At 42.4% G+C, this 20,250-nt stretch overlaps 1 protein-coding gene across 5 annotated transcripts in view; it reads right to left on the bottom strand.

Annotated features, from left to right (window-relative positions):
• LOC128605375 (cullin-9) overlaps window positions 1–20,250 on the bottom strand; it is a 67,278-nt gene that overhangs the window by 7,181 nt on the left and 39,847 nt on the right. For all 5 annotated transcript variants that reach the window (XM_053620748.1, XM_053620743.1, XM_053620744.1 and 2 more), the window contains 14 exons: window positions 20,020–20,177; window positions 18,426–18,627; window positions 16,460–16,631; window positions 10,762–10,907; window positions 10,456–10,585; window positions 10,013–10,215; window positions 9,600–9,844; window positions 4,309–4,687; window positions 3,804–3,944; window positions 3,465–3,629; window positions 3,094–3,257; window positions 1,437–1,530; window positions 1,218–1,292; window positions 1,011–1,121 (listed from right to left, as the gene is read on the bottom strand). In XM_053620748.1, the coding sequence (XP_053476723.1) occupies window positions 1,011–1,121; window positions 1,218–1,292; window positions 1,437–1,530; window positions 3,094–3,257; window positions 3,465–3,629; window positions 3,804–3,944; window positions 4,309–4,687; window positions 9,600–9,844; window positions 10,013–10,215; window positions 10,456–10,585; window positions 10,762–10,907; window positions 16,460–16,631; window positions 18,426–18,627; window positions 20,020–20,177 (2,385 nt within the window). The remainder of the gene's footprint in view (window positions 1–1,010; window positions 1,122–1,217; window positions 1,293–1,436; window positions 1,531–3,093; window positions 3,258–3,464; window positions 3,630–3,803; window positions 3,945–4,308; window positions 4,688–9,599; window positions 9,845–10,012; window positions 10,216–10,455; window positions 10,586–10,761; window positions 10,908–16,459; window positions 16,632–18,425; window positions 18,628–20,019; window positions 20,178–20,250) is intronic.

Below are 20,250 nucleotides of genomic sequence, written 5' to 3'. Positions count from 1 at the left end.
ACAGTAGACTGGCAGTTCATGTACACAGACTTTATCTTATACACACACACACACACACACACACACAACAGAAAACCGCGCTCCTACGAATGAGTTCAGCTAACTTTTGACGCTATTCAGACCTGGCGTTAACTTTCATCTCAGGGGACTAGATCATGAGTGTACACGAGAACACATCACTGAGACCAGTTGCAAAGGTGGTCTGGAATGAACCTACATTGCATTGGTTGTGAACTGCAGTGTGTCCCTGACCGGAGTTGCCAGGTTTGCAGTTTTCCCACTAAATGAAGATCACTTGTCTGGGAGTTGTTTGTTTTTGTTTTTTTGTACATGGATTTTGCCTGAATCTTTCAATATCAAGCACAATATTCTGAGAGCTTTAAAAAAAATAAAAAATAAAAATAAAAACACAACTTAAAGAATTGCAATAGTAACATTACTGTAGACTCTGTGGTCAAGTTTATTACAGCTGTGTTTTTGAGAGACTGATATTGTAAATCCCAAACTGACAGCTCTCACGATAGGCAGTAACTATGTCTGCAACTCATGATTTACTGTGGAATTTACTTCCCTCTTTTTCACTTAACAGCTACTTTTCATTTATGTGGTTGTTGAAAACACATGAACGTACAGCTTTGCACAAGCTGTATTAAACACTGCTCTGTCACTGACACTGTGAGTAATAAGGAAATGCCACCCGGCAGCTAAATATAAATATTTTGTTTGACTTTTCCTATTGGCATCTGGGGGTGGTTTTGGCAGATCATCTTTCTCAGCTATCCACTCGTGACGGATCTTAATACTAAGTCTGAACAAGGTGTGTGATGTTCACCTGAGTGTCACTTAAAAAAAACCCACAAAATTCTATTTGAGTAAGTTTTTACGTTTGCATTTTAGAGTAAGTAAATCACAATTTGTTGTGCAATGGGAGAATGGATGTAGATATGTAGCTTTGGAAAGTAACTAACATTGCATAAATGAAATTACAGAATAGATTTAAAAGAGCTTACCTTTCGACCTTGGGCAAGAATCTTGCAGGCATCAATAACAAATGTTAAAGACTTCATCTGCAAGGCTTCATTGATGGAAGACACTTTGTTTTCCAGATTGATCGCAAACTCCTAAACAGGGGGATTAACACAGTAAAATACAGGCAGATTTAGCATTTAAAAGCAGCATTACAGAAAGAGATATTATTGTGATATACAGATCCTAACCTTGGCCTGGTTATGGAAAGTACACCGCTCATTATAGTCCTGGAACTTTTTCTCTTGCCTTGCAGCTTTGCTGACCTGTAATGACGGATACATTATAATTATTAAGATTATAACACAAGTAAGCCTACAAACAGCCAATGATTAAGCATACGACCAAGAGACATGTGTAGAGTTTATCCTGAGTGCAATGTGAAAACTCATGCCAGGTACAGCACTCACCATGGCTGAACAGTTGTAATAATCTTTATGAGTAGGTTTCCAGGGCTTAAGACACCTCCAGCAAAATCCATGGTTACATTTGGCACAGGTCATACTACCAGAACACACACACACACACACACACACACACACACACACACGTCTTATATCTTACATACATAGACCACTTTAATAGAAGCATCTGTACCCCTGCTCATTCATACAATTCAAAATCCAGAGGCGCGTCAATCATGCGGCAGCAGCACAACGCATAAATTCATGCAGATACAGGTCAAGAGCTTCAGTTAATGTTTACATCAAACATGGGAATTCACAAAGAATAAGCAGTTCTGCTGGCAGAAACACCCTGTAGATGAGGGAGATCACAGGGGAATGGGCAGAATGGTTCGAGTTGACAGGGAGGCTAGGATAACTTGAATAACTATTCATTACAACCGTAGTGAGCAGAAAAGCATCTCGGAAAGCCCAGCATGTTGAACTGCAGTGAGGAGGATGAGCCATAACAGTCAACACTGGGTTCCACTCCCATCAGCCAAAAATAGGGATCTCAGCTACAGTGGTGCCCACTTAGGTTCACTAAAACTAGGCAGTTAAAGATTGGAAAAACATTGCCTGGTTCCTTTTTCAATCTTCAGCTGCCCAGCTTTGGTAAGCCTCTGCCCAATATAACCTCTTCTTGGCCGACAGGAGTGGAACCTGATGCGGTCTCCTGCTGTTGTTGCTGATCCGCCTCAACGCGTGATGTGCGTTTCTGAGACGCTTTTCCTCTCACCACAGTCGTAAAGAGTAGTTACTGTAGCCTTCCTGTCAGCTCAAAACCAGTCTGGGCATTCTGCTCTGACCTCTTTCAATCAACAAAGCCTATCTGCCTGCAGAACTGCCAGTCACATGAGGTTTGTTTTTCACACCATTCTGTATAAACTCTACAGACTGTTGTGCACGAAAATCCCAGGAGATCAGTATCTTCTGAAATATTCAAAACCAGCACATTTCACACCAACATCCATGCCACAGTTAAAGTCAGCGAGATCTCAACTGAACTTGGCCTGTACCTGCTTTATTTTATGCACTGCACTGCTGCTGCATTGGCTGATTGTACAAAATACATCTTGTACCGTATCACCAGCAATTTTTCTGAAAAATTGTTTGCTTTCCATGTTTATTCATATTCAACAGTCATGAATTTGTGTAGTTGCCATTTAAGCAAACAATTATAATTGGCATTTTTGCGAGTAATTTAACAGTTGAATAAACAGATAAAATAATAAAATAAACAGATGTAAACCATAATGCCTGATGTCCAGCAGTCCTATGGCACTTTATGTGCTGCATTGTAATCCCTCTCTCCGTTGTTTTATGTGACATTTAGATGTACAGCACATTCTTACAATGATCAATCATAGTTTTCATCTGACTGTCAGTGAGTCACTATTCAACTTGGACCACATTAGCTAACAGTGCACCCAGTGAAAATTTGTGTAATTACTGAGTTTCTCTACATAACTGCGTAAGCTGTATTTCATTTAGACCTTCGCACACAGAGTTTAAATGAATTCCTTTCAAAAGTACACAAGCAGTAAACAACAGGTAAATGTTACATTTCTTTTACATTGTGTGGTCATATATATATACACAATACATGTGTGGATATACTCACTGCAGGCAGCCTTCATTTTTCTCTATCTGTGCCTGGCAGCTTGGGCAGCGCTTGGAGATGAGTTTGGCCAAATGCTTACTCTGGGCCTCCATACTCATTCCCTCATAGTAGCCACCATCATCCATCCACTGGGACATGTGACTGCAGCTGGCTGGATAGTGAGCCTTGCAAAAGAAGACTTGTGATTCTACAAATGCATATACATATACTGTAGACAAATGTTAGATACAGTCCTTGACGGAGCTTGTACGTCAACTTAAAACTATGAGACTGGAACTATGACAAAAAACTGCATGGCGACAGCCATGACATGCAACTTCAGCTTACACAAAGAACATAAAGAATTGCCATGAGGTTGTTTGCATTCTTACCTCAGGGAAGTTACAGCTGAAGCAGGAAGACCAGCAGCACTTGGAGCAGGTGCCCATGCTGCCGATGTTCTCCTTGCAAAGGATCTGGTCACAGCCCTGTGGGTTGGTGCACCAGGTCAGGTTGGAGCAGCACTCAACATAGCCCCGCAGGAGTGCATTCTCATACTGCAAGAAATACATATTTCAGATTCTTTAACAATACTGGGACTGAACTAAAATGATTAAAATATAAGAAAAGAATAGCCTCTTTAAGGCTAGACAATATTGTGATGAACAACAATACACACACAGCTCCAGTTTGTGCATCAAATAACTGTAAATCAATGACGACATTTAGACCTTTGCAATGGTATCCTTGTCAGTCAGAATACTGTAGAAGAACTTTGACGTGGGCTGAGCAGGACAGTCTGTGATAGGGCAGTCACAGTTCATTACCAGGTTCTGTTCGATCCGGGCAGTCAGGTACTCCTGCCAGCAAGACTGAGCGGGACAGCGAAATACATTACAATGCAGTAATTGAGAACTTTACATATTACTTCAACTTAGAGTATTTATAGTCAGTAAACTATTTATAGCAAAGCACTATTTGACACAGCCCAGAGAACAGCATGAACAAAATCAATCCAACACACACCTTGAAAACTACGGACCTATGGACTATGGTGAAGTCAAGCAATGCCACCGTTGGTTGGTAATTGTTACCTCATTTGTCCTCTTTCATTTTCAAATGCTCTAAATTTAAGTAGAAATTTTTCATATTCTAGACAGAGGGTTTATTAGATACATGTCTCTACTCTAAACATCGTCATTCAAAGCAGAGATCAGTTGAAGGGATGATAATTACCCTGCAGCAGTAGTGCCTGCAGCTAAGCATCATTGGGTCAGAGTCACTGTCCCCAGACCGGGACACAAGACACACAGGGCAGAGACTCATGGGACTAGAAGGAGGCTGAGGGTTGCGGATCTTGAGGCCGGCAGCCAGCACCAGGGTCTCTGGATCATCTGTGTAGCGCTGGATCAACATGTCAATGTTCCACTTGCAGTGCATGAGCAAGTGCTCAGCCGGTTCCTCTTCCAAGCTAAGTGTGTCAGCCAACTGCTGGATGGTGCGCCGCATCAGATGCTTCACCTCCTCCTGGGTCATGGTGCGACCCATGGAGAAGAGCACAGTCTCCAACGCCCCATCCTCCACCCGCTGAGGGGCCATAACAGGGCCTCCCAGGCTGCAGGGGGAGACACACACAAAGCAAATCACAATGTGTGTTAAGGGGTTCAAATGAACCAAGTACCCCATATCAAAGTCTACTGGTTTCTCATCTGTACTCTGCATTATATCAATAACTGTGTAAGCAAAAATAATATTTTTTTTCTTCATATGAGCCAAATGCCAATGGTTTGGATCAAAGGATACATTTACACTGGCAGTCACATCAACAACGATGACTTTAAAGGGATTTATAGAAATGATCAATTTATTAAGTGTTAAGAGAATAAAAACAAATGCAACAAAAATGGAAATTGAGTAAGTTTTATTTCTTAAATTTAATAAAACATACTTGTAGGCTTGCCAGCTTCTAAACATCTCCATGTGTAAATCTGGTGGTTAGTTTAAGCACACAGCAAATAAAATTACCGGACTGTCTGCATTTCTGTGTTCCGCACATTTTCATCTAGTTCCTCTATTTATTACAAAGTTTATCAAATAAATCCAAGGCACATTTGGCTTTATTCAGGTAAAATGAACTGGAAGAACATTTTTAGATTTCTCAAACTGGTATCTGTGTTTGGTCACTTCAGCAAAAGCATTTTGACAAATCTGAAATGAACATTCTCCATCTACCAAAAAAGGGGGAGTTGATGCCATTTCAGTGGCACTGAGCAAATCACCAGGAATTAAGTCTACACCTATGGCAGTGTTTAACATTATTTAACACTTGGCCACCATTCCAGGTAAGAATCTAGCTTTCCTTAATCAAAAAAACCAATGAGCCTCTAATATACACTACCGACCAAAAGTTTGGAAACACTTGACTGAAACGTTTCTCATGATTTTAAAAAGTTTTTGATCTGAAGGTGTATGATTAAAGGTTTGAAATCGGTGTTGTAGAAAAAAATATAATTGTGCCAACATATTCAATTCTTTCATTAGAAAGCTAACATTTTATTTATTAATTTTTTTGTTAAATGGATGACCTGGAGCGAAATATTCCGAAAAGCAGCCAATAAGTGTGCAGCGTAGGTGGGAACTCCTTTAATACTGTTTATAAAGCATCTCAGGGAGATTCCTCAAGAAATCAGTTGAGAAAATGCGAAGAATACATTTCTGGAAATTCTAGGCACAAAGGGTGTCTACTTTGAAGATGCTAAGTCATGTAAGATGCTAGTCATCCGGAGGAGTGGAATGCTGAGAGGCTAGTGTCAATGCCTACGAGGAAGCTGGTCTGGTCGGCTGATGAAGACAGTGCCCTGCGAAGGCATGCCAATAACGTCTGGCAAGAAGGACTGATGAAGAAGCAGCACCTGGAGCAGTTGCGGCAGTATTTCCCCATGAGATCCACGGAGGCTTTGAAAAAGCGCCTGAAGCTGCTTGGCTGGTGCCCGGCCCAGGAGAGGGAAGGGACGGGCATTACAGAAAAGAAGAAGCAATCTAAAGTGCTATCTGCACCGATTCCTCCCGTTTCAACGTCTCCAAGTAAGGCGTCAGCTGGAAGAAGAGTATGGAGTAGGGTGGAAGACGAAGAGCTTCAGCGCCAGGCAGACCTCTTGTGGAAGCACGGGATGTTGGAAAAAGACCATGCCGCTCTGCTGAGAAGAACGTTAGTGGGAAACCGCACTGTGGAATCCATTAGGAAGAGGCTAAAGGTGCTGGAGTGGCTACCACCATGTCCACCCAGGGAAGCTGACTGCAGAGAGGCTGGAGAACACATGACAAGGGACTCCAGACAAGTAGCGAGAGAGAGGGAGACCAGCTCACGGCAGAGGAGAAGAGAAGGAGGACAAAAACAAACACAAAGTGCTACCCCCACTGAGTTAATCCAGGCTGCAGTAGTAGAAGAGACTTTGATTGTAACCTCTGATGATTGGAGAAGAAGGCTGCTGAAGAAAGCAGTTGATCAGATCAGAGACACTCGGCTGGAGGCTGACTGCCTCAATGACATTGCGGAGGGCCTTATGCAAGGTCACTTAAGCAGAGAAGCAGCAATCTCTTCCACGAACGCCCATGCAGAAAGGAACTTTCCTTCGAAGTGGATTTACAGACCGATCAGGAGGACAGAAGTCAAAAGTTTAACATCTAGGAGACTTATTAGGAGGGCTGACTATGCCAACATCCAGCTGCTTTACAAGCTGAGGAAGAGGGACGCTGCAGCTACAGTGCTCGACGGACGCTGGAGAGAGGCCCATAGAAAGAAGGATTTTCACTGTGAAGGTCGGGAGGAGTACTGGAAAGAGATTTTTAGTAGAAAGTCTACAACAATGCCGAATGAGCTTAGATGTGGAGCAGTGGATCAGGAAGAGCAGGTGTGGGAGATACTAACACTGATCTCCGAAAGAGAAGTAACTGAGGCACTGCGGGGGATGGGTGCCACGGCAGTGGGGCTGGACAAAGCTGAGGTAAAGGATTTGCTTCAATGGCACCAGCCCACGCTGGCTGGGTACCTTAACCTGATTCTAGCACTTGAGGAGCTCCCTGAGATCCTGACCACAGCCCAAGTGGTGTTCCTTCCGAAAACAGGAAACCCGGTGACACCCGGGGAATTCAGACCGATATCAATTACCTCTGTTATCACAAGAACCTTCCATAGGATTTTAGCTCGCAGGATTTGCTCGAATGTAACATTCTCTCCTTTGCAATATGCCTTCTTACAGAAGGACGGATGCCTGGAGGTGAGCTCCCTGCTTCATGCTATCCTGAGGAGGGCGCACGACAAGACACAGTCAGTTGCTATGGCCTTTTTAGATCTGGCAAAGGCCTTCGATACGGTCGCTCATGAGGCCATCATTGATGCGGCGAAGGCCAGTGGCATCCCATCACCCTTACTGTACTATCTCGAACATCTATACAAACATTCGACTGTGCACTTGGATGGGACCGTAACAAAGTGTGAAAGAGGCGTTCAACAAGGAGATCCGCTGTCCCAAGTTCTGTTCATATTAGCTATAGACAGAGCCGTGAGGGCGGCACTCCCAGAAATAGGAGTTGATCTGGGCCGGCGCATGGTCGACGCACTTACATATGCGGATGACCTGGTTCTTTTTGCGGAGTGCCCAGAAAGGTTCCAAGAAAAATTGGATGGGCTGGAGGAGGCTTTAAGAGCGAGAGGAATGACTTAACATCAAAAAGTCAACCGGCCTTACCATCGCAAGAAACGGCAAGAGAAAGTGTGTGGTTCTGGTCCCATGGAGGCTAAGGACAACGGGTGGAGTAACTGCACCGATGGGAGTAGAATCTGTACAGAGCTACTTGGGTTTGAAGTTCACCTGGAAGGGGAAGGTGACCCCCAAGCACACTGGGCGGTTGGAGATGATGTTGAGAGAAGTATCAGAAGCTCCCCTGAAGCCATATCAAAGGCTGGAAATCTTAAAGATTTTCCCCTTGCCCAAACTAGCTCATGAGCTGGTGTTGGGGAACGCACATAGAAACACAATGAAGAGAATGGACACTTTAATAAGGTCTAGTGTCCGGAGATGGCTGAGGCTACCAAATGACACCCCGGTGGCGTATTTACATGCCAGGGTGCAAGATGGTGGTCTGGGGATTCCCTGCATTAGCTCATCAGTCCCTCTAGCCCAGAAATCAAGATTCCAGAAGCTTTTAACAAGCAAGAGCATATATTGTGCGTCCGTTGTCAACCAGAAATCATTTAAGAAAATCAAGCGAATTATAAACATCCCTTGCAGGGTGGCTGGAATGGTTATAACAAGGGATGAAGCCCAACATGTGTGGGCTTCACAGTTGCATGACGCTGTCGATGGCAGAGAGCTTACAGTTGGTAAGATCGACAAGGGAAGCCACCACTGGCTACAGAAACCAGGCACGAGGGTCTTGCGGTAGACCTGACAAGGCAGATAATATCACATGCCGGGGGGCCTGTGCTATGCAGGAGACATTAAATCATGTTCTCCAAGTATGTGAGGTCACGCACCCGGCCCGCCGTGCCCGCCATAACAGAGTGATGCGGTTGGCGGAGAAAATGCTTAGGAAGGTCAAGCGGAGTATATGGACAGAGCCTGTGATTGCAACTGCACACTCATACATCAAGCCTGACCTGGTGATGGAGGAACCGCTAAAGTTGACGGCATTGGATGTTTCGGTGGTGGCTGGACGCCGTATGACGGAGACATGGAACCTTAAGGTTGAGAAATATGGGTCTTAGCGAGGCCATAAAAAGATGGAGAGAGACAGAGGAGATAATACAACTCCCGTTGATCTTTTCAAACAGAGGCCTTTTGTATGAGCCATCAGGGGCCGGTCTTCGTCAAATGGGGTTAACTGAGAGGGATCTGAGGTACCTTTGCCTGTCAGTAATAAATGGGTCAATCCGTTGCTACGATTGTTACGTGATAGGGACGAGATGAGTATTATATAAAAATAAATAAATAAATAAAAATTATCCGAGTCTGTCAGAGAGAAGGATCTATCGCCTTTATGATCCGCCAAAAGTGGCGATACCTGATGTTTGCATAGCCATTAGCGCCCGGTTGGGTGCCTCAGGAAGAGAATATTAACCTGATAACAAGTGTTAAAATATTACATTATTTTGGAATTATTTTTTTTTTTATCACAACATAATTCCCATAGTTCAATTTGTGTTATTCCATAGTTTTGATGACTATTATTATTCTAAAATATGGGAGGAAAAAAATAAAAATAAAGAAGGACTGTGTGAAATATATAAGAAACAAATATTGTCCTCCTTTGGAGAAACAAAGAAAACACAGGAAAGCACAATGTGAGCCCGCTTCCCCTTGAAGGACCGGCCATTAAGAAGAATCTTTTCTCTCTTAAGAATGAGAAATGACAAACCAGCCCTGAGATAAAAAGAATATGCTCCCAATGGGCAGAGCAAGTATCACCCCAGTCTTTTCATGTCTTCACCCTCCCCATGCTCAAGTGGTCTAGGGTCATCAGCACACCTGGTGTCAGCTTTGGTGCTGCTCTTGTTCAGGTCCAGCTTGCTGAAGAAATGGGCCTGGCTCTTCTGTGGAGTGGACGGGTCTTCTACCAGGAACTCCACAATGTGTGGGTTGTCCTCGTTGCGGCGGATGTAGCCTTTGTTGATGATATGTATGATGCAGGATAGTACATCTGTGGTGCTGCAGCTAAAGCGCATGGTGCTGGAAGAGCGAGCAGACTCCTGCTTTTGACAAGTGTCCAACACCTGTAGCATTCAAATACACACGGAATTAGAAGACATCAATAAGTAACTGCTGTGAGCAATTTGTTCTGCATACATTCCTATGATGTTTTCAGAGTATCAGATTAGCAAGCACACTGTTCAGTTATGTCTCTAAGAGCATCACAACTAATAGCTCTAATCAGACTTGACCTTGAACACCAAGTTGTCTATATGCATCTCCTTCTCGTTCTTCATGATCTGTACAATGAGGCAGTACATATGGTTCCGTTTCCTCTCCAGAGTGAGTGCTGCATCTTCATCCACATTCAGGTAGGTCTGTTTTGGCAGGAGATAGCAATACCTTTGCTTATCTGAGCTCTGTGCCAAGGACATCTTATTCAACCTGAGAACCCCTGAAGAATTAAGAGCAAATTAGTTAACACATCAATCTAAAAAAATAAAATAAAACATAATAATAATAATGGAAGTAATTTCCCCATTTGATAGAGATTCTAATATATAATTCATTAAAAACTCCTAAAGAGTCACAACAAATACACTGAATATTATCAAAACATATTTCATAAGGATTAAAACACAAAACAGACTATATATGGCCGACCAATAAAGTACTGGAAACTTAGCAAACTCACCCTTCTGAAGATGCTGATTAAAGCCTTCACTGGTCAGAATTCCCTTCTCTGAGATCAAAGGTGTGAGAGCATGGACCAGTACAGATTGAGACAGGCCAGTGGCCTGCTGCAGAGCCTCCACACTTACTTCCTGAGGAAGAGAAGGTCACCAGGAAGGATGTAAAAGACAGTGAGACAAAAGCATATATGGGAATAAAGTAGGTTTTATAGCCTGGTAATGTTAATATAAAAACACACCCCAGAGTAATTTGTCTTTAAAAAAAACCCCCAAAAACCTGGGTCTGGCCAGTCGCTCTAAATTAGTACCTCTTTGTGATTGAACTGAAGCAGGATGTACATCTGCAGTGTGGAGACGTATAGCATGCAGGAGCCGTAACACAGCTCTGCATGGCCGAGCCAGGTCCACTGCAATCGCCGTGGCTTACTGTTGCCAAGTTGGTACATGCACTGACCTACAGACACATTTACACACCGTTCAGGAGGACCAACACAAACACTTCCTCTAAATGAATGCAAAATATTATTCTAAAAATGACTATATTGCGATAAATGTCATTATCTTGGACAGCTATTAGCAATGAAGAACGCTGCGGCATGACGTCACTTCACTTAGACTAAAAACACATTTGAAGGAAATGGTGGACCATGTTAAACAGACCTCCTCTAAAGTATGGGAACATTTATTTTACATTAAATTACACTGTTGGTCTCATGACGGGAGTATCTGGCAACCTGAAGTGTCACTGAGGAAGCAGCACCCTTCGAGCTAACGCTATTACATTAATTTCTTCTAATCTCTATACTTTAAAATTATTTACCTTACGTTATACAAATATAACTGACACTATTTTAGATAAAACAATCGTAACGTTGCGCTGTTGCTAAATTTGATCCGTTTTTTTTTTTTTTTTTTTTACAAACCATTTGCGACTAGCTTGCGACTAGCTTGTAGCCCGTAGCCCGCTAGCATCACCTACCGCTAGCCTTGTTTATGTTTTCACATTTCTCATTTACCGCTGTTCTGTTTAAAAAACAAATATGTCTGCTGTCTCTCCGGTTTTGAGTGCAGATGAGGACTCGCTCGAGCTTCACATGGTGCGGCTGGAACTGGAGGATGTGGAGAAGCAGATCCGCGGCCTACTCGACAAGCAGGCCCAGCTGCTGGAGCGACAAACTGCGCTGGAAACATCTTGTGCCTCTGCCCACATATCCAAGGTAAGCACACAGCGTGGTATTTCCACTCTCAGCCTCTCTACGCCGTGTGTTTCTCTGTGCAGGGACCGTGCACCTAGGACTTTCCCAGCCGTGGTCTCAGTCACGCCGGCGCCAACACACCTCGGGCCTTGGGTGAACCAACGGCGGAAGGCGCGGGCTGGACCCTCTCCACCTCCGGTGTTCGAGATTCCAACCAGGAACCGCTTCGCCCCTCTCCGTCAGACCAGACCCAACGCTGTGATCGTCGGGGACTCCATTGTGCGGAACGTCCGTGTAGCCTCATCTAAAGGTAAGGTGCGCACACACTGTTTTTCTGGTGCTTGTGTCCTTGATGTCGCTGCGCAGGTATCCAGGATCCTGAAGAAGCACGAGCGCATTGGAGCGGTTGTGCTGCACGCGGGGACGAACGACACCAGGCTGCGGCAGACGGAGGTTATGAAGAGGGACTTCTCCAGCCTGATCGAGACGGTACGAGGCAGATCACCCACCGCGAAGATCAACGTCTCTGGACCTCTTCCCACATACAGACGTGGAGCAGAAAAGTTCAGTAGACTTCTAGCATTAAATGATTGGTTAGTCTCTTGGTGTAATGAGCAGAATCTGGTGTTTGTCAATAACTGGAATCTGTTCTGGGAGCGTCCTAGGTTGTTTCGTCCTGATGGCCTGCACCCCAGCAGCCTTGGAGCGGAACTGCTGTCAGACAACATCTCCAAGGCGCTACACTCCAAGTGACTGCCTACCATAAGTACATCTTCCAATAATAACAACATTCAGTATTATCAATGTTCAATTAAAAATCTGGCACCGGTAATACATACTATAGAGACTGTGTCTGTTCCCCGAGCTATACAAATATATAGAAAATCTCGGAAAGTCCATCTTCGTAACCTAATTAACATAAAATTAAATCATATTGAATGCACAGCCAGCACTTTTGATCTGAGGCTAGGACTATTAAACATTAGATCTCTTGCGTCTAAGGCTCTTATTGTTAACGACATCATTACTGATCAGGAATGTAATTTAATGTGTTTAACAGAAACTTGGATTAAACCAAACGAGTACATAGCATTAAATGAAGCCAGTCCTCCTGGATACAGTTATGTACATCAGCCTCGTTCAACTGGTAGAGGAGGAGGTGTTGGTCTCATCCATAGTAAAAATCTAGTCGTCACACAAAAACCTAAGCATAAATTTAATTCTTTTGAAATTCTTTATACCAGTATAAGTTATGTAGCCACAAAAAATAAGTCAATTCCTCTAATTATTATTTACAGACCCCCAGGGCCATATACTGAATTTCTTAGTGAATTTGCAGACTTTGTCTCAAACCTGGTTGTGTCTGTAGATAAAGCATTAATCGTCTGAGACTTTAATATTCATTTTGATAACCTGGAAGACCCTCTAAGATTAGCGGTTGTGTCCATCTTAGATGCAGTAGGGATTAATCAGAACGTAATCGGGCCTACTCATAATGGTGGTCACACTCTTGACCTCATACTAACATACGGACTAAGTATAGAAAATATTATAATTTTTCCGCAGTCTGAAGTTGTCTCAGACCATTATCTTATCTTGTTCATAATACGTATTGATCATAATATTTCCACCTCGCCTCGCTACCGCGTAAAACGTACCTACACATCAGCTACTGCACCGAGCTTCATAAATAACCTCGCAGAAACATCAATTAGATTTGGATCTAGATTTGGATGTGGATACACGCTAGATAGAGTGGCTCCACTCAAAAGAAAAATAATTAGAGAAAAAAAATTAGCACCCTGGTATAACGATCACACGCGAACCTTAAAACAGACAACTCGACAATTACAACGTAAATGGCGTCAAACCAAACTGGTGATATTTCAAACAGCATGGAAGGAGAGCCTACTGAAATATAGGTAATCTCTTGGCGATGCTAGAAAAATCTATTTCTCCACCTTAATAGGAGACGACAAAAACAATTCTAGATTCCTTTTGAACACAGTAGCAAAATTAACTAGGAATAAAACCACTACAGAGAGAAACACTCAATCATTACATAGCAGTGAAGATTTCATGAAATTTTTCATTGATAAGGTTGAAAATATTAGACGTGAAATACAGGCCATTAAATTAAAACCGGACAGTACTGTAACAAACCCATTACATGACAATGTAGCAATATCAGATCAATGTTTAGAGTGTTTTGCTCCGCTTAGAGAGACCGAACTAGCTACATTAATCTCTTCAGCCAATTCATCAACTTGCATACTAGATCCCGTACCTACATGTTTGTTTAAACAGATTTGTCCAGGAGTAATTGAACCACTTTTAAATATAATCAATTCTTCCCTAAGCACTGGCTATGTACCTAAATCACTTAAATTAGCAGTTATTAAACCCCTGATTAAAAAACCTGACCTTGACTCGTCTCAATTGTCCAGCTATAGACCAATATCAAATCTCCCCTTCATCTCTAAGATTTTAGAAAAGGTTGTAGCAAAGCAGTTATGCTTGTACTTAGATAGGAATAACATTCATGAAATGTATCAGTCAGGATTTAGACCTCATCATAGCACAGAGACAGCGTTAGTTAAAGTAATAAATGACCTTCTACTGACCTCTGATCAGGGTTGTGTCTCGCTGCTTGTGTTACTCGACCTTAGTGCAGCTTTTGATACTATAGATCACACTATTCTCCTTGATAGATTAGAAAATGTTGTTGGTATTAAGGGAACAGTCCTCTCCTGGCTCAGGTCTTATCTGACCGATCGTTATCAGTTCGTAGATGTAAATGGTGATTTCTCCATGCGTACTGAAGTTACTTTTGGAGTTCCACAGGGTTCTGTTTTAGGTCCACTGCTCTTTACTTTATATATGCTACCCCTAGGTCAAATTATTCGTAAACATGGAATTAGCTTCCACTGTTATGCTGATGATACACAGTTGTATGTTTCAGCGAAGCCAGAGGACAGACAGAAGCTTAGTAAAGTTGAGGATTGTGTAAAGGACATAAGACGTTGGATGTTAACTAATTTCCTTCTACTTAATTCTGATAAAACAGAAATACTTTTATTAGGCAAACATGTAGCTAGAAGTAATCTTTCTGATCACATGGTTACTCTGGATGGTCTTTGTTTCATCATGTACAGCAGTTAAAGACCTTGGAGTGATTATTGACTCCAGTCTATCATTTGATGCTCATGTAGATAATATTACTAGGATAGCTTTCTTTCATCTCATTAATATTTCTAAAATAAGAAACATATTGTCACTACATGATGCGGAAATACTAGTTCATGCATTCGTCACCTCTTGATTAGATTACTGTAATGCCTTACTGTCTGGATGTTCCAGTAGGAATATAAATAAACTCCAGTTAGTCCAGAATGCAGCTGCTAGAGTCCTAACTAGAACTAGAAGATACGACCATATCACACCGATATTATCATTACTGCATTGGCTCCCAGTAAAATCTCGCATTAACTATAAAATACTTTTATTAACCTATAAAGCACTAAATGGTCTTGCGCCACAATATCTAAGCGACCTTTTGGTTTTATATGATCTGCCACGCCTACTTAGATCAAAAGATGCAGGCTATTTGACGGTACCTCGAATAGTGAAGGCTACAGCAGGGGGGAGAGCTTTCGCTTATAGAGCCCCACAGTTATGGAACAGTCTTCCTATTAGTGTTCGGGACTCAGACACAGTCTCAGTGTTTAAATCTAGGCTTAAAACGTATTTGTTTACTCAAGCCTACCCTGACTAGATTCTGTTCTACTACTTCGCAGTCATAATAATCTTTTTTCTCCCTCTCTCCTTTCACCGAGCCCCACACGAATTTATGGAGATACTAGAGATCCCAGATCCTTTCTGCCTCTGGATGGAGCTCAAATCTCCTCTAATTCCAGACTGCTGGGACTACGGCTTCTCCTAAGGCCATACAGACTTCATATAAATCCATAATGAACTTTTTCACACTATCTATTGTTACCCAGATGAGGATGGGTTCCCTTCTGAGTCGGGTTCCTCTCAAGGTTTCTTCCTCTTAAAACATCTTAGGGAGTTTTTCCTTGCCACCGTCGCCACTCAGTGGCTTGCTCAGTTGGGATAAATTCACACCTTTAATATCTGTATACCATGTTGATATTTCTGTAAAGCTGCTTTGAGACAATGTCTATTGTAAAAAGCGCTATACAAATAAAATTGAATTGAATTGAATAACATCCGAATAATGCTAATTAACTGCTGTGTATCGAGTTGTCCTACCTTATCTAGTTTTCTAGCTTTAAAGTTATCTTTCCATCTTTCCTACCCTATCAGAAAACATGATCTACTTTGGCTAAAATGTTCGTATGACAACTCAACGGGTTGAAAATGAACATGGCCTGTAACTGAATGATGTCTACGAGATGAACGTTTTAGTGTGTGAGGCGAAAACAATCCACCTAATGTGCACACAGGCAGGCAGCAGAGTGTTTGTGTTAGAGAAAGCCAGCTAATCTTTATTTTGCCTTTATTCTGAATTTGTCTGGTTGGAATTGAACACATTACGGCTTGAAAAGAAAACAAAACGTATCATTTATAAAAAGTGTGCAGAACCAGTAAAAAATGGAATGCACAGAATACCATTAATCTTGGTTTAGTTTTGGTGCCTCATTTGACTGAGAAAAGCTTGATAATATTCTCATGTCGTCACAGATTATCTGATTAATGTCAGTCATGTTGTAATGCAGTTAGTGACCTGTTACTTGCAGGCCTAAACAATAAGTTTGGAGAACACAGCATGTACGTGGAAACTAACTGTTGGAATAGAAGTCAGTGAACTCGTCCAGGTAGCTGCAGAGCTTCTGGGGGAAATATCTGATGGGATTCTCCATGTAGCAAGGAGCAGAGACAGCCCAACAACGTGGAGATAAAACCAGCACCTTTACTTCGCTCTCATCTTCCGGCTCAGACACCTGATCATCCATCATCTGATCAAAACACAGTCCACAATTACTCGGTATTCACGGACACAAACCCAGTCTCAAATACTTTTCATAACAGGGAAAAGCCAAGAGCCTACACACATACAGTATCTCACAAAAGTGAGTACACCCCTCACATTTTTGTAAATATTTGATTATATCTTTTAATGTGACAACACTGAAGAAATTACACTTTGCTACAATGTAAAGAAGTGAGTGTACAGCATGGATATCAGTGTAAATTTGTTGTCCCCTCAAAATAACTCAACACACAGCCATTAATGTCTAAACCGCTGGCAACAAAAGTGAGTACACCCCTAAGTGAAAATGTCCAAATTGGGCCCAAAGTGTCAATATTTTGTGTGGCCACCATTATTTTCCAGCACTGCCTTAACCCTCTTGGGCGTGGAGTTCACCAGAGCTTCACAGGTTGCCACTGGAGTCCTGTTCCACTCCTCCATGATGACATCAATGAGCTGGTGGATGTTAGAGACCTTGTGCTCCTCCACCTTCCATTTGAGGATGCCCCACAGATGCTCAGTAGGGTTTAGTCCATCACCTTCACCCTCAGCTTATTTAGCAAGGCAGTGGTCATCTTGGAGGTGTGTTTGGGGTCATTATCATGCTGGAAAATTGCCCTGCGGCCCAGTCTCGGAAAGGAGGGGATCATGTTCTGCTTCAGTATGTCACAGTACATGTTGGCATTCATGGTTCCCTCAATGAACTGTAGCTCCCCAGTGCCGGCAGCACTCATGCAGAACCAGACCATGACACTCCCACCACCATGCTTGACTGTAGGCAAGACACACTTGTCTTTGTACTCCCCACCTGGTTGCTGCCAAACACGCTTGACACCATCTGAACCAAATAAGTTTATCTTGGTTCCAGTAATCCATGTCCTTAGTCTGCTTGTCTTGAGCAAACTGTTTCTGAGCTTTCTTGTGCATCATCTTTAGAAGAGGCTTCCTTCTGGGACGACAGCCATGCAGAGCAATTTGATGCAGTGTGCAGCGTATGGTCTGAGCACTGACAGGCTGAACCCACACCCCTTCAACCTCTGCAGCAATGCTGGCAGCACTCATACGTCTATTCATTGAGGGAACCATGAATGCCAACATGTACTGTGACATACTGAAGCAGAGCATGATCAGTATGCAGTATTCCAGCATGATAACGACCCCAAACACACCTCCAAGATGACCACTGCTTCGCTAAAGAAGCTGAGGGTGAAGGTGATGGACTGGCCAAGCATGTCTCCAGACCTAAACCCTATTGAGCATCTGTGGGGCATCCTCAAATGGAAGGTGGAGGAGCACAAGGGCTCTAACATCCACCAGCTCATTGATGTCGTCATGGAGGAGTGGAAGAGGACTCCAGTGGCAACCTTTGAAGCTCTGGTGAACTCCATGCCCAAGAGGGTTAAGACAGTGCTGGAAAATAATGGTGGCTACACAAAATATTGACACTTTGGGCCCAATTTGGACATTTTCACTTAGGGGTGTACTCACTTTTGTTGCCAGTGGTTTAGACATTAATGGCTGTGTGTTGAGTTATTTTGAGGGGACAGCAAATTTACACTGTTACATAAGCTGTACACTCACTACTTTACATTGTAGCAAAGTATCATTTCTTCAGTGTTGTCACATGAAAAGATATGATCAAATATTTACAAAAATGTGAGGGGTGTACTCACTTTTGTGAGATACTGTATATGCCTAAAATTGAATGAATTTATAAGCGTGATTCTTTCTGTACTAATATCAGAATAGTGCAGTCTGATCTCATATTTTCATTTCCCACCTCCTCATCCATATCCTGTAGACTCTTGTCCAGCTGCTGCAGACGGTAGAGGTGAAATTCCTGCTGCAGTTCATCCGACTCACTCAGATTGCTCAGCATCTGCTGGGGAAAACGTTCAGGAAAACAGGTACCAATCTGCTCAATCACTGCACTCTCCAGCCACACCTTACCCTGGCTCAGCAGACGATCCCCCAGGTAGTACCTACAAAGTAAGAAAAAAAAAATGGAAAGCCTTCTTACTATTTTCCCTCACTTTAAAAACAATAACAACCACCACCAGATTTTACTTCTACAAGATTCTCACAACACTTTGTGCAATTTTTGCTGATTTCTCCTGACAGAACTGGTGTAACTCAGTCATGTTTGTGGGACTCCTAGCTCAGACACGCCTTTTTGTTTCAGTCCAGAAATTTTTGGGGGGATTTGTGATAGCTACTCCAGTACTTTCACTCTCATGTCGCTAAAACATTTAGATACAACTTTGGAGGTCTTGCTTTAGCATTTCTAGATAACACTCCTTTCTATTGATACCGACTATTTTCTGAAGGGCAGCAGTCCCTTTTACAGTAAAACAACCCCACAACATGATGCTGCCACGCCAACGCTTCATATCTGGAATGCTGTTCTTCAGATTAAAAGCCTCACCCTTTTCCCCTCAATACTCCGTGCTAATCATTATGGCCAAACAGTTACATTTTTGTTTCTGACCAAAGAACACTCCTCCAAAAGGCTGGGTCTTCATACTTCAAAAAGTATGCTTCGGGTCATTGTCTGTCAGCATTGTGAAGTGCCGTCCAATGAGTTTTAAAGCATCTGGCTAAATCTGAGCAGATAATATAGCCCTATATACTTCAGAATTCATCGTTCTGTATTGGTCAGTACTTGAATAATTAACATAAATAGGGAACTAGTTTCTACTGCCAGCCATATAAGCCCATGCCATAACATGAGGTACCAGTGGATTCTTTCTTTTTAAGAATGTACCAAATAGTTGATTTGGCCACACCTAATGATTTTGTTCTCTCACTCTCTCTCTCTGGTGGGTTTGTTTTGATTTTTTTTTCAGCCTAATGATGGCTTGCTTCATGTTCAGACTTAACAGCAACAGATTCCAAATACAAATGCCACTCTTGAAATCAACTCTAGACTTTTCATGTGCTTACTTGTGAAATAATAAGGGAATTCTGTGTGATTCATTAATTAAAGCTGGAATTTTTGATTAATTAATCTAAACATTATACTGAAAAGAAAAAGCAAAGTGTCAAAATACAGATGTTAAACTTAACCAATCCACGCTTTGCATTCAGTATTCACTAAGGTAGACACCAAGATCCTATCCTTGTACCCATAAAGAGTGGTTTACGAGTCTTTATTAGCTACAAGATTATTCCGTTTACCCCTCTAATGTAACCCTCAAAGGTTCTCTGTTAGACCCTAAAACAAATGGTGTTCAGAAAAGCATCCAAGTAGAACCCATTTAGAATGCTAGAACCCCTAACCATAAAAAAATAATAATTTCCAAGAAATAATCACATATCTATATTTAGTGTAATTCCATGCACAGCTTTATAAAGGAGTCTCCTATTTCTCACACCTGTAAAAGTGCTCAAACGTGTTGGCCAACTCAAGTCCTGAGAGGAACAGCATGGGCTCCAGGAACTGCTGCAGCTTGTTTAGGGTCTCCACATTCCCAGTATCCACTCCACTCTCCTGGATCATGTGGTCTATGTACTGAGCAAACCGTTCACTCACCTAGTAAGCAGATATATAAGAGAATCACAGCTTAGATTAAGATGTAAACGTTGTGAAACATTGTTAAAACAAG

This window comes from Ictalurus furcatus, chromosome 3 (assembly GCF_023375685.1).
Source record: "Ictalurus furcatus strain D&B chromosome 3, Billie_1.0, whole genome shotgun sequence".
In the NCBI taxonomy this organism is placed as follows: Eukaryota; Metazoa; Chordata; class Actinopteri; order Siluriformes; family Ictaluridae; genus Ictalurus; species Ictalurus furcatus.
This window is presented reverse-complemented; position numbering and strand designations above follow the sequence as displayed.